Genomic DNA, 15,171 nt, shown 5'->3' with positions numbered 1-15,171 from the left:
GGCGAGGAGCCTGGTGACAGAAAACCGAGCAACGCAAGCAGAGACACTAAGAGTCGGCAGAAGAATGCAGAGGAGTAAAGACCCAGGGAGAATGAATCCCTTTATATGCATTTGACCAAGCTGCGGGCCTCAAGGGAAGGAGACAACTAATCCCAAAAGCTTGTGAGCTGGGCTTTACCAAAAGGCAGTAAATTAGCTCTGAGCCACCAAGCACACCTTGAAGATGAGCTGATGTTCAAGTGGCAGGCTTGCCTGGCAGTGCTCCACCCCCCATGCACACTACTCCTCAGTTTGAGGAGTTAAGAGGCACTTGACCGGTAGCCAGGGAATCGGCTTTAGTCTGTCTACCCACCAGAGTAGAACTCAGTTCCCGAAAAGTGAAGTGAAATAGTGGTGAATGCTCTGGCTTCCTGGGTAAGGGAGATGGTAGAGCCCACTCACAACCCTGGAGGATGGTATCCACAAACAGTGACACGGTTTACTCCAGTCAGAACACGATTGTTATGGGGGCACAGTGTGCCTGGCTTTGTGCTGAACTTGGAAGCAAAATACTGGCCCTGTCGCTCCCCTTTCCTAAAGCCAAAGCTAGGAAACAGCATCAACTGCTCCCTGGGCTCTCCCTCCTTCCCAGCCTCAGTGCAGGAAACCAGTAGCTGTGTGGCTTGTGACAACCTTATAAAGAAAAACAATTCAAAGCTGACTGATCTCTGCATTGATCAGACATTAGCAAAACACAACACTCCAAATATTCATTTGTTTTACCTACTTCTCAAAGAAACCATGTGTACTTACAGACATCATCTCAGGGTTTCTCTAATGCTTCTTATCTTGTCAACCCAAGTCCCAGAAACAGGAAACATAATTCAGCAACAACAAAAAATAACAATTCAGGGCCAAAACATAGGAAAACCCTACTTATGTAAGTTTATGCACCAGTGGGGTACAGACAGTAAACAAATACATGTGATACATCCACCAGGAAGTAGAGATGCTATGGAAGAGCAAGGCAGGGAAGCCCCCTTGAGAGGCTGAAATAGGAGGGTCATGAGTTCTAGGTCAGGATGGACTACATAGCAAAACCTTGTCTCAAAAGGAAGGTGGAAGAGGAAGAGTAGGAAGGGGAAGATGAGGAGAAGGAAGATCAGTGAAAGGAAGAGGGGGAAGAAGGAAAAGAAAAGAGGAGGAGGAGGAGCTATGGAAGAGGTGTAGCAATAAAAGGCTGGTTTGGAGAAACGGTCCATGGTAAAGAGCACCTACTGCCCTTGCAGAGGATGCAGGTTCAGTTTCCAGCACCACATGGTGGCTCATGGCCATCCATGGCCCCATTCAAATGATCCTTCCCCCTTCATCTGATCTACATGGCACCAGGAGTTTACATGGTACCCACACACACATGTAGGCAAAATACTCATACACACAAATAAATCTACAAATACAAAGGGAGAAGCATGGTAAGGGGACCACTTCATGGAGTTGTCTTGTGGACCTGTCCAGTAAATTCAATGAGGAGCAAGCATGCAGGCATCTGGAAGAAAGGGGCCCCAAAACAGAAACCCACAAGTGCCATGAGGTGAAGAGTGTCTGGAGGGCCAATGGCTGAAGCCATGAGAGTGGGTGACAGGCTTCTAAAATGAGGTCTGAGTAGCTGGGAGGCAGGTCACACAGGGCCACACCAAGCTGGCTTTTTCACTGAGAGGGGAGCCACTGAGGTTAAACCAAAGAGGCATGAGTAAGGCATGAGCTGGCATTGAAGGATTCCTTCTGGCTGCTGTGTAGAAGACAGACTGCAGGGATCGGGGGAACAGGTGAGAGCCGCTTCACCCGCCTTCTTTTTGTCTTGTCTTTGCAAAGCTGGCTTCCACCGCCTCCTGCAGGGATGAGCTGAGAGAGATGCACAAAAAGCATTAGAAGTTTCCCTGTGTTAATGCCCCTGCAGTGAGCTGGAGACTGCCCTGGCGAGACTCCTGTGATTCAACGTGTGCTGAGTCTAGTATCCTACCAGACCTTGCCCCTGAGGAGTTCCTCAACAACAGTTGCCCTCTCAGGAAGTTCTGGAAAGACCTTAGCAACTTATTAGCCACATGGTTGAAACAAGAAAGGAAGGGGGAGGTAGAAAAATCTTAATGCAATCATTTAACCTGGAGAAGAGAGTTAAGAGAAAAATCTACAATTATTTTTCCGTGAATTGTTTGTAAGGACCTCTCTCTACTAAAGAAGGAGGGGTTCAATTGGACCGAACATGGGGGATGTGAGTGTGGTAGGAAGGACTCCAGCGGCCATGGTCACTGGAAGTCGTCTAAAGAGATTAGAAACAGTCACCCAAGGCCCCTAGCATATAGATTGCATTGAGAATGTTGAAGAAATACTGTGAAGAACAAGGAACGCTTCTGTCAGGAGACAAGGGGGTGACAAGGAACCTCTTAATCCAGAGAGTGAACAAGAGTGGAAAAGAGACAAAGCAGTCACAGGCTCCAGGTGACAGCTGCAGAGAAGGGGAGAGGGTACTGAGGCCCAAAGCAGGATGCCTGTGGGTAATACATCTGTCCCCAGGACTCCCCAAGTTATATTCCACACTCAGGCTACACCTTCTTCTACATCAGCCTCATCTGTCTTAAGCTGTCTGTGCCTGCGGCCTCCCGCAAGCCAACACAGAAAGAATATTCACAGGCTGCACTGCCAAGGGAAGCCCTATTCCCCTGAGCCCCCTGCATCAAACAAGGGGGGAAGACCTCCAGGAGATGGGAGAGACACTGTCACCTATCAGGGTACTTCTTGGAGAAAGGGGTGTACTCAAAAACTACCCAAAGAGGCCTAAAGGAGATCCAGCATTGGGGTTCAGCACAGTGAAGCCCATCCACAGATTTTCTGAACAAGAGGCTTCCCTGGGAGTCCTGAGAGTCCTGCTGGGAGAGCACTTATTGCTAATATTCAGGCATTTTTACTGGCCTGCCCTTGGGGTCCTGACAAAATATGTCCTCAGCTGCAGCCACTAAGAGCACCACCTGTGCACATTCACTATGTTCCCTTTTTAAAGTGCCCTGCCCACCCCCACCCTCCTCTCTCTGCTTCTCTGCCTCTCTGTCTCCCCCAACCCTCTTTTCTCTTCTGCTGTTCCTGTCCGCAGGGGCTGGTCTCCCCCTTCCCCTCCCTCCTTTTCTCATTCCCTTTCCCCTAATCAAAAAAGAGGAAGAAAAAAACCTCCACATGAGCTCTGTTGCACAGTTTTTTTCTTTCTCGTGCTGCTGTTTAAATTACAACATTTACCCCTCTCTGGCACTCTGACCCGTAAATACCATCTCCTGTGTGACACTCTCTGGTGTTTCCAAGCCTTCTCCCAAGACTGGAAGTCATCTCACCTTCTCCATGGACAGTCATTGCTTTGATTTATAGCTCCCAATGACATTCATCTATTTGGCCACCAAGTCGTTGAGATATAAATATGATCATCTATATCAAAGTCTCCCCCAAAGATTCGTCTAACTCCTTTTGTATTGGGGTCCCCACTGCCTAGCACAGGCTGGGCAGTCAGACAACAGCAGTTTGCTGGTTAATCCCATCACCCTTTATTCAACAGTCACTAAAAGGCAACCATGCAGAAATGGACATCGTGTTGCATACAGCCAGGGCTTCTGGGCTGTTGGTTGAAATGGTGAACAGATGTGGGTGTGGATGGTTGGATAGATGAGTGGTTGGCAGGTACCAGTCAAAAGCATTTCTCAGAATCCCAGTGTGGTGGTGCACACCTTTAATCCCAACACTCAGAAGGCAGAGGCAGGCAGATCTCTGAATTTGAGGCCAGCATGGGTTACAGAGTGAGTTCCATGACAGCAGGGATACACAGAGAAACCCTGTCTTAATAATAATAATAGTAATAATAATAAACTTTTTGGAGAACTTCTGCCTATCTTTATCTGAGTTCTCCTTTGAATCATAAGTTTCAAATCCAAGACTCTGGAAGCAATGCACCTGTAGGTGCAGGACAGTATTAGCTGATAGGAGGTCAGGCAGCAGTGAGCCTGGTTCCAGGCATCCTGGTCACACTCCTGTCCTCACACACTTCTCTCCGAGCATAGGATTCACTCCCAACCTTAACATGCCAAAGGCTCTGAATAGATGCCCATGGCTCTTCTCCTTGGCCTCACCTTTCCCTGGCTAAGCTACTGACTACTCAGAACAGACCACTTTAACCTTTTCTCTCCTTCCTTCCTCTCTCCCTTCCTTCCTTTCTTCCTTTTTTTCTTTCTCTGATTTTTTTGTTGTTGCTTGTTTGCTTATGTTGGTTGGTTGGTTTTTGAAACCAGGTCTTTCCATGTAGCCAGGATGGGCCTGGAACTTTCAAGGCTGCCTCTGTCTCTGCTTCCTCAGCATAGAGATGACAGTATGTACCACCACTCCAACTTGTTTTTCCTCTTTTATGAAAGCCAGGAGTCTTGTATCAACCAAATACAAAGACTCTCACAGCCCGTTGCCCCTTCACGTAGCCACATTAACTCTGAGGCACACTTGCATACCTCTCCTCTGTAGCTGCCTCGATGGACTAGATCTTTAACTGCCCTGCAAAGGCCAAGCAGACCCTAGAACCCCACGGACTGGCCACTCCCACACTCCTCCTAGCTGAAGCATGAGAAGGGGTTAGGGAAGCCTCCGGTCTTCTGGGAGCAGAGTCAGGAGATTTGCCCTCACTCTCAACCCTTAACTCCTCTTCCCCACCCCAGAAACTCAAAAAAGAGCTGAGTGGGCATTTTCCCAGGGGCAGGGTACAATGGGGGAAGAAATGGAAGTCACTTAACAGGCTCACAGTCTACAAATGCTTCCTGCTCTGACACACATGACACATAGGGCGGTAAGCCCAGGACAGACAATGGAGAGCTCAGGGCTGGGCCCCAGAAAGACAGATCTCTCTGAGCCAGGAACCTCTCCCAAGAACACAGCCCCAGATTAATGCTCTCTGTTCTATCCCAGGGGGAGAGAAACCCTATATGGCCTCAGGGTTTGCTTGAGGGCCCCATGGGTAAGTCCAGGCATAGGCAAAACATTTCCACATCCCCCCTCACACTGCACCATCAGGCCAGAGTTCAAGGGAACGGGCGGCACTTATCGTGGGAAGGATTGGTTCAGGCTGCAAACGGGAGCTGTGTAGTCTGTCTGTTTTTAGGAAGGGGAAGGTGGCAGTGTTCCAGGCCCAGAACTGAAGCACGTTGTTCTCAAAGGCCTCACCAAGCCTCAAACTGTCCTCTCCCCCTGCAGCACTGCACCAAGCAGAATCTCCGGGGACACCCTGATCAAGAAGTGTCCTCCCTTCCTTGCCCCAGAAGACCTGCCTGTCCTCTACCATCCTCCCTCCCCTCAGGGATAGCAGCCCAGACTGAAGCCCAGTTAGCCCAAGGAGGTGGAGAAGTCAGCAAAGCCTTCCAACTCTGAAAGGGGAGCTCCTGTTCCCTTCCAACCAACACTCACGGCCTTGTTGGTTCTCAGGACAAGTTCCTGAAAGCCTCTCGGGTCCAGTGAGATCCCAAACATGGAACTACATAACACAGGAAGGCCTCTACCTGGAGTGTAGCTCAGCAACCACACAAGGCATATGTGAAGCCTTGGGTTGGATCCCAGACACCAGAAAATGAGAACTAAATAGTTCTTGCTAGTTTCATGTTCTGTATACAGTAAAGGCACTGGACTATCAGATGCCCTGTGTACCTCCAGACTCAGCCTGTTCCTCCAGGTTGATCCCAGGTTCCACACTGAGACATCCTGTCCCAGATCATCCTACAACAAGCATCTTCCATAGAGTTGGGGATTCTGTGAACATGTCCCCTGCCCTCTGGGCAGCCTTTGGGTCAGAATGCTGCATCTCTGCCCGCAGTGCTTTCCGCACCTTGGAAATGGGAACCTGAGAAAGTGACCTTGATCTATACAGACAGATCCTCAGACCTTTTCCTAAATTATCTGAGTAAATGGGCTTCTAGAGCCTTCCCCATAGGAATCAGCACCAAATACTCGAAATGAATGACAAAAGCATTTTATTGGGGATGAATAGAGAGATGAGCAGGGTTGAACGGGAAACCAAGCAGTCTTTGTTTGAGCCTTGCAGAGTCCATTGCTGCCAGGTGATAGCGAATGAGCTTAACTGTAGCAGGTGGATGTCCAGGATCTGAGAGAGGGTGGTGTGACCGGAAGGGCCGCACGTGACCCTGATAGTTTTGAAGAAGGAGCTGGTGATCTTCATCCCCTCTGTCCATTGGGGTGAAATCAGACACCCCTCCCATTGCAGAGGGGGTCACCAGGCCCAAACTGCAAAGAAGCTACCAAGCTTCAAAGGAGCAGAGGCCACACCACAGCCAAGGTCATCCTGTAACTGAGAGATCGGGGCAGAGGGGGGAGACTCTGACAAGATGAGCCAGGAAGGAGAGTGGGGTGGAGTGAAGGAAGCCCGGAGACACCAGCAATGGCTGACCCTGCTGGGCTCGGGGCCATCAGGACACCGTCTCTTCTATCGCTGGGACCTCTTGGTCACGGTGGTGGTGGAGGTGATCTTGGTACCAGAACTGCCATAGACACCACCACCAAACCCAAAGCCACTTCCAGAACCAGAACCAGAGCCAAAACCACTACCCAGACCAAGGCCGATGCCAGCGCCGCCGCCGATGCCAGCACTACCGCCAATGCTGGCACTGCCACCAACTACCGCTGGAAGGAGAGACAAAGTACACAGTTATTCTCAATTCCAGTAGTCCCCATCTCAGACCCATAGGATAGATAGCACGGTGTAGAAGGTACTTACAGATGCTCACAGCACTCCGGCATTCTCCAGACATCCTGTTAGGGAGAAAGAGATGTGAGCCATGCAGAACAGAACCACATCCTTCAGCACGAAGACATCATGTACTTATACAGCCTTGAGCAGCCACACAGTAACAGCAGAGTGTCAACCTATGCTCTGATGGTCCTGGTCAGAAAGTACCAGCACAGCACCGAGGCAAGAAGTCCTGAGCCCAAACCCAAGACCCCCTCACCTGCACTCCTCGCCCTCCAGCAGCTTGCGGTAGGTGGCGATCTCCACGTCCAGGGCCAGCTTGACATTCATGAGAGCCTGGTAGTCACGGAGCAGCCGGGCCAGGTCCTCCTTAGCCTTGTTCAGGGCGTTCTCCAGCTCTGCACGTTTGCTGTAGGCATCTTGGAGAGCCGCCTCCCCACGCTGCTCTGCCTCAGCCACAGATGTCTGCAGAGTCTGGCACTGTGGACAGGGACATTAATGGGCAACATCAGTTTCCTACTTTAGAGAACTTCATACATTTCTCCTCCTGAGCCAGCTTCCCTTGGTTAAGATGATAGAATTCTGGTCATTCTCCCCACCTTTCCTGACTCAAGAGTCCCATTCCTAACTGGGTGGTGGTGGCACATGCCTTTAATTCCAGCACTCAGGAGGCAGAGGCAGGTAGATCTCTGAGTTAGAGGCCAGCCTGGTCTACAGAGTGAGTACCAGGACAGCCAGGGTTACATAGAGAAACCCTGTCTCATAGAAAAAAAAGGGTCCCATTCCTTCCAGACAGAATACATCCATGTAGGTATGTAGCAAAACCACTAAGCTCACCCATAACCTCACCAAACAACAAGATAAAGATATACAAAAGCCAGGGAAGACTAGCCAGGAGCCCTGTGTTTGGGATGTCACATCACATTAAACAAGACACGCTGAGATCTGTATGGTTGGTATCATGAGGTATAAAGGCCTTATAGACAAGCGTAGAGTCTCCCAGACTAGGACTTTATCTGTTTGTCCCCCATAAAGGCACCCACACCCACCTGCTTCTTGACATTTTCAATTTCTGCCCGCAGCCTCTGGATCATCCTGTTGAGTTCTGAGATCTCATTCTTGGTGCTCTTCAGGTTATCTCCATGTTGGTCAACTGAAATCTGGAGCTGCTGGACCTGACACCCAAGAGAACAGGGCTGTAAGGTTGCACAGCAGACCCAGTGAGGGTAACCACAGATGGAGGGTAATACCACATGCATGAGATCCCAGGTCAAACAAGGATCAATGGTACCTGGGGGATCCACTCATCTCACACACATACCTTGTTCTGGTACCAGGACTCAACCTCAGCCTTACTCCTCTGGGCAATCTCCTCATACTGGGCTCGGACCTCGGCGATGATGCCATCCAGGTCCAGGTTCCGGTTGTTATCCATGGACAACACCACAGATGTGTCTGAGACGTGTGTCTGCATCTGGGACAGCTCCTACAAGGCCCATGTCTCACATCAGACCCCAATAGAGTTAGTCTTCCCTCACCTCTCACACCATCCTCCCATTTCCATGGAAACAACTGTGAAACAGGTCTTAAGGAAACAGAGTTAATAGTCCCCATGTATATGGAGAGGGGGGAGAGAAAAAATGAAGTTGATGACATCTCTGAACAGAAAAGCAATGGCTCTAGTCTCTACTGATCCCCAAGAACATGAATGCTCTGTGTATAATGAGGCAGGGGTTCTATGTGTTGGGTGGAAGGCAATCAAATGGAAACATGATGGGTAGTAATGACTTCTCCTCATGCAACGTCCAGCTCTAAGTCCTCTTCTAGGGCACCTGGTCCTGACAAACTCTCCACTGAGTCTCTCACTTCACTCTAGTCTTTTCTCTCCATAGCCTTGTCAAGAACTTCCTTGACATAAATTGTTGGAATCTATTAAGAACCATGACTTCTAACCCATAGCCTCATAGATAGATAGGGGTTGCCCTCCTCTAAATGGAGGATGGAGGCCTCACCGCTTCATAGAGGACCCTCAAGAAGTTGATCTCGTCCTTGAGGCTGTCCACCCTGGCCTCTAAATCCACCTTGATCATGTAGGCAGCATCCACATCCTATGGAGGTAGAAGAGGAGAAAGGAGGAGGATGAAGGGGGAAGAGATAAGGGGCCTGAAAACCATCAAAATACATGAAGTTCACTGTCTAGATAGGTTTTCCTCGCATACTTAACTCCTTTTAGATCTCACCCCACCACCCACTCCCTTTTGATACCGCAATCCCAGATAGAGCCAAGGAAGATAAAGACAGGCAGGGATGGACTAAACACATGACTTAAGCCAAGGGCCACTTCCAACAAGAGGGGGATGCTAGATGTTCTTCCTGCATCCTTCCTGGCTTACTTTCTTGAGGACCACAAAGTCATTCTCTGCAGCTGTGCGCTTGTTAATCTCATCTTCATACCTGGGGGTAGGGACAGGAAAACAGAGGGTCACCATGAGCTATTTTTCCAAAGTCCATTGCTTGTTCCCAAACATCTTAGAGTTTGAAAACATCCAGATCATGAGCAGCACTCAGGTGTACTACCCATGAGGCTAACACCTTGACCCTCGTTTAGTCAGGGACATAAAACAAGCATAGAAAGAATATTCAAGGGACAAGATGTGAAGGAAACCACAGCTCAGTGATCAGCTTAGATCATTGGAAAGAGTATCCTAATTTTAAATGCTAGGCAAGCACTCCAGTTCCCTTTTCTTGATGGGTTCATTTTCTCAGCCCCATCCTACAGAGCGCAAACCTACTGTGTATTGCTTGTCCACCATATGTTCTATCTGCTCTGTCCCTACTCCCTATTCCATTCAATTCTCACAAGCCATAAGGTAAGAATATTACCCCTATTAAAGACTGAAAAAGCAAAAGCTCAGAGATTTTAAGAAACTCACCTAAGGTCACACACACACACACACACACACACACACACACACACACCACACACACACACCACACACACACACACACACACACACACACACACACACATCAGTACTGAGTTGGCTCCATCTCTTTCCAATCTACATACCAATCTGTATTCCAATCTGTGACCAGGCTAATACTGCTAATGACCCATTTTATTTCTGAACCTCTTTGTGCCCAGCAAACCCAGGAACCTAAATTGATCACTGATTAAGACATCTAGGGATTACTTGGCCTCTGCCTATGGAAATGTCACCATTTGAATATGAAAGTTGGATTAGAGGAGCTTTTCACCAGGCTTTGGATTCCTTGAGCCTGAGGTCCCAAGCCACTGGAGAGGAGCCTAGATGTGGGCCAGCCCTCCCTCTCTCCACGTACTTGGTCTTGAAGTCCTCCACACTGTCCTGCATGAGCTTCAGCTCTGACTGTAGGCGCCCTTTGTCATTGGTCAAAGAGTCCAGATGCTTCCTCAGGGCATTGATGTAAGTCTCAAAGAAAGGATCCAGGCTTCTGGGGGATGTGGTGGTTGTCTGCTGCTGGAGCAGGTTCCATTTGGTCTCCAGGACTTTGTTCTGTTGCTCTAAAAATCGCACCTGTGTGAAAAAAAAAGACGCAGGCCGCTAGTAAAGGCCAGAAGCTTCAGCGGGAGGGTGTCTAAGGCCAGTAACAGCCTAGGTAGTCCAGACCACCTAAGAGTCACCCAGCTTGGGCCACCACATAGCAAGCCCAGGACACCACCATGACAAGCATGCTATTGGTCCCATCTTTGCCTGAAGGACACGTAGCTTGGAGAACACAATGTAAGATTGATGGTGCAGAAGGTACAGCTTTCTAACCACAGCAGACCAAGGGCCGGGTTGCAGAGCTAGAGAACAGAAGTGTCTGATTTGAAACGATCAAATCAAATAAGAGCAAGAGGTACAAGCACAGGTGGCAGTTGCTGGCATTCAAGGAACCCCGACCCACAGTGAAGAACAGACACATTTACTTTGAAAATAAACTAAGTGTGGTTGTGTGCCTGTATGATACAGCACTCAGAAGGCTGGCGAAAGGATGACGAGTTTGAAGTCAACATGATCTACACAGGAAATCCTTGTCTTCTCAATCTGTACCAACTAAGTCCTCACATGTTCTGAGACTCAGCTAGAATCCACCCTGGCAAGGACTTCCTAGGGCCTTCCCTCTCTAGAGCACCTAGCCAGGCCAACCAGATGAGTGGCCTAGCAGAGCTTCTCCATGTTGTACACAATAAACGAGAGTCCCACCTTCTAAGCCCAAGGGGTGAGATGAAAAGGAGATGGGAGCAAGGAGGCACCAAGAGCTCTCCATCTATCACTTGAGTATATCCCTGGGGTCACAGCAAAACCTCTACCAGCTATTGTAGACTTACTCAAACCAGTGGGAAGAGCGAGTATCCCCCCACAACTTCTTCAAGGTGGTTCACTCTTGCCTTAAGCACCTAAAGGAACCAAAACCTTGACGCACAGCCACCTTGAACAGCATGGGCAGGAGCACCACACTGGTCTTTGGCTGTAGATCTTTGAGTAACTAGACTCCATGATGCATGGGCACAGTCGAGCCTACACAATGGGATCTCCAGTCTTTCATGAAACCAGAAGCTGGGCTAGGAAAAGCAAGGAGCATGCCCTCAGCGCTTCAAGCAGCCTCAGAAATGAGAGGTTTCACCCAGAGACAGAAGTGGGCATGAGATGACCCAGGGTCCAGACCTCACTCCCACCACCCTCTGCACATCTCAGGCTCACTTGCCTTGTCAATGAAGGAAGCAAATTTGTTGTTGAGGGTCTTGATCTGCTCACGCTCTTCTGTGCGGACTCTCTGGATCTCTGGGTCAATCTCCACCTGAAGAGGCGTCAGCAGGCTCTGGTTGATGGTAACTTCCTGAATACCTCCAGCAGGACAGACAGGGAAGCCAGGACCACCTCGACCATTGAAGGAACCTCCAAAGCCACCTCCAAAGCTGCCTCCAAAGCCACCAGCACCAAATCCGGAACCGAAGCCTCCAGCACCGAAGCCTCCAGCACCGAAGCCTCCGGCACCACCATAGCCACCTCCTTGGCAGGACCCAGCCACGCTCATGGAGATACTCTTGTGACCCCCGAGGTTGTAGAGACTCCTGCTGCCGAAGCCCCTAGAGGAGCATCGGCCTGCACCCCCAGACATGGAGGCCGAGCTGAAGGCCACCCGCTTGACCCCACTGGCAATGGCTGAGCCACTGCTAAAGCCCCGGGAGGCTCCGCGGACACTTTGCTGTCTGGCAATCATGGCTGAGAGAGAAGGCAGCTGTGATGAGCGTAGAACAGAAGGGCCAGGTCGTGAATGCCAGAGCCCTTGGCCCTTGTCGCTTATATGGGCTGGAGCAGCAGGGCTTGGTTTCAGGGGCATAAAGGGAAAAATCCGAAACATCCCTGGGCTGGGCCTTTGGCACAGGCCCATCTTTCTTGCACCTGCTGAGCATGTCGCTAAACACACCTTCAGAAGTCACTGGGAGGGCACGGCTTACGGTCCCATCCCCTTCCTGAGCCAGTGCCCCAGGGCCTCCTGCATCACGGCCCACCTGGCTCAACCTTGCAAAATTCCACTGCCCTTCCACCTTCCTGAACAACCTTATGGGGCTCCTGCTCCAGACACAAAGCCCTGTCACCCATAATTCTGTGCCACAGACTCTGGGACCTAAGAACCTGGGTTCCAGGGCACAGCCTGCCACTGACAGGCTACACACCCTGACCGGAGCAAGCCACTCTCTGAGCTCAGCCTCTGTACTCGTAAATAAGGAAGAATGCAAATATTTACTTTCCTCTAAAGACAAGTGAGATTGTGATCGTGGATGGGTGCTCCGTAAGCTGTCACAGCAGCTTTTAGACCTTGTATCCATCGTTCTTACCCTCCATGTGCCTTTGGCCCTGTGTTCACCTGGGAAACAAGGCTCTTCTCTTACAGTTCCAGTCTGGTAGTCTTTCCAAGAAAGACCCAAAGGAGATTCTGTCTGGGATTTCACCATGTGGCCTGCAGCCACCCTGGAGCTCACTGAGCTTCCCTAAAATATAGCACATTTGGTTTTTCCAATGTGATCCAGAATTCTGGAAAGAAAGACTTAACATACTCGATGCTTGATACTGCTACGGCAGAATGGTGATAATTCAGGGCCCCTCCTCTCAACCATGTGTAAGATGCAAAATTCTAGTTTTACTTCTAGAACTTGGGTTCCTCCTAACTGACATATATCTGACTCTACCCATTTCTCATTAAGTAGCTATGCTGCCCTAAGTTGGTCACCTGACTCTGAACCCAACCAACTCATAAGTAAAACAAGACATGTGCCTTTACATAGTTGATAAGACAATGTTCCCAAGGTGCCCAGTACATAGGAAGCCAAGAGACATCAATTCTCATCCTGTCCAGGCACTCAGAAATCCAATGCATCTGTGTCCCCTCCTCCATCCATCATTGAGGAAATGACCCAGATGTAAGAAGCAGCAGTCACCAGCAACCAAGATAACCCTCCAAGACTGAACCACCCCATGTCAATGAAACATGTTCCCCCAAAAGCTTCCTTGATACACAAAGAACTCAGGGTAGGGCCTGGGGACTAGGGGCAGGAGGTGAGCATAGTTCAGGCCTTAGGAATGGAGCTACAGAGAAGACCAGACTGTCTAGGAACTCAACTAGCAGTCCTCCAAGCTCTCTCCTGCCCTCTGCCACTGTCCAGCTGGCCACAGTGAACCTACTCTGGGACTGGGAAGGCTGGAACGCAGACTGGGAGGGCTGGAGCCCTGGTATGCCCAGAATACTGGAGCAGGTGAGCATGGCAGAGTAGACAGGTGCTGCCCCTCTGCCCCCAGTGTTTGCTGGAAACCAGTTTTGAGCCAAGTTCCGTGACTCAAAGGACAAGGGGGCTATGGGACACTAGCATCCAGACCTGTGCATGCCCACCCTAGTCTGAGAGTAGGTGTGGCTTGGCAGGGAAGTGACAACAACTCCATATCTCAAGGGCCACCTGATGGGGGGAGGTGTTCTGAGAGCCACCTTCTTTCTGCTCTTCTCTCTACACACATCCCCACATGTCACCATCTACACACATCCCCACATGCTCAGGCATTGATAGGGGTTTGCCAGATAAAACCCCAGGGGACTCATGGCATGTCCCCAGGTCATGTATGTGAAACTATAATACTCCAAACTTAGGAGAAAATGACAGAAATGCATGCTCATGTCAAGTACTGAACAAAAAAGAGACAGAGTCGGGTAGTGGTATCCCACACCTTTAATCCCAGCACCCAGGAAGCAGAGACAGATGGATCTCTGTAAGTTTAAGGTCAACCTGGTCTACAGAGAGAGTTCCAGGATAGCCAAGGTAGACAGAGAAACCCTGTCTCAAAAAAAAAAGCCAAGACTAGAGGGGATTTTCAGAAAATGACGCATAATACACAGCCACCCTCATTTTGTGCCTGGGGTCATCCAAATCACAAAGCCATGATTGAAGACTCCCTAATGGTTCCTTGAAGCATATGGTCATCCCTTCGGTGAAAAAGCAGAAGAGGGAAACCCAGTACATTCTGGGTAGAAGCAACTAACTCTCAGAATGTCTGTCATATGCTGAACACCAGGAACTTTTCTTCTAGGGACAGTTTCATTCTTCTCAGCCATTGCAGCAAAGAGATGTTGAAGGCTCAGAAGGGTTTGTGTTTCTCTCCTGAGATCCAACAACTCAAAAATAATGGGCATAAGAAGTCAGCACTGTAGGCTTGACCCCAAAGCCCATGACCTTTCTGCACACTGTTTCATGTCTCAGCCACCCACAGTTGATGGTCCACCAGAACAGCAGCAGAGTCGTGGGGAAATTCTGCTTGCTCCAGTTCAGCTTCTTTTTGTCCCTACTCTGTATGATTGGCGGCTTGGTTAGTGTGACTCTATCCCAGCAGGTACCCAATAAGTCATGACATGATCCTCAAAGGCCGATCTTGTACCTTCCAGTTAGCTAAATCCAAGTTAATGTAATTGTAACTCCTATGATAAACCCAAACAAGAAGAATGTTTTGGTCTCGACATATAGCCTGTGAGTTTGTTAAATCAGAATTGCAGAGACTTCACAGAATTCTCAACCTGTAGGTAAGAAACGGCAGGTAGGCACAAGCAAAAATTTCCCAAGTGAGATTGTCTAGCCCCTGTGGTAAGAGAGTCAAAGAGAAGTTATTTCCCTTCTACACCGGATGCAGGCAAAGACAAGCATCCACCAGGAGGTGACAACAGAACACCAGCCCCACACTCCCGCTGCAGCCCCGTGCACACACAGCCTTTGCTTCTGCTACTGTCCTTGGTGACCCTGCTTCCTTTGGCCACCCGCCCAAGCCTGGCTCTGAGGAGTAAGCCAGGTGCTGTCAGGCATGGAACGGGAGTGGGAGGGCGTGTTCCTCCAGAGCTTTCTGAGTGCAGGAGGC

General features: G+C 49.7%; 1 protein-coding gene across 1 annotated transcript; it reads right to left on the bottom strand.

Annotated features, from left to right (window-relative positions):
• Positions 1-6,000: 6,000 nt before the first annotated feature.
• Krt4 (keratin 4) lies at positions 6,001-12,066 on the bottom strand. Its single transcript, XM_021225348.2, has 9 exons — positions 11,483-12,066; positions 10,094-10,308; positions 9,145-9,205; positions 8,764-8,859; positions 8,073-8,237; positions 7,801-7,926; positions 7,011-7,231; positions 6,779-6,813; positions 6,001-6,684 (listed from the first exon to the last, which is right to left on the bottom strand). The coding sequence occupies exons 1-9, from the start codon at positions 11,996-11,998 to the stop codon at positions 6,488-6,490; spliced, it is 1,632 nt and encodes a 543-aa protein (XP_021081007.1). The 5' UTR covers positions 11,999-12,066; the 3' UTR covers positions 6,001-6,487.
• Between the last annotated feature and the right edge of the window lie 3,105 nt (positions 12,067-15,171).

The sequence above is a fragment of the Mesocricetus auratus genome, unplaced genomic scaffold (assembly GCF_017639785.1).
Source record: "Mesocricetus auratus isolate SY011 unplaced genomic scaffold, BCM_Maur_2.0 Super-Scaffold_100010, whole genome shotgun sequence".
Lineage (NCBI taxonomy): Eukaryota > Metazoa > Chordata > Mammalia > Rodentia > Cricetidae > Mesocricetus > Mesocricetus auratus.
Note: the sequence above shows the minus strand (reverse complement) of the source record. Positions and strands in the feature narration are given on the sequence as shown.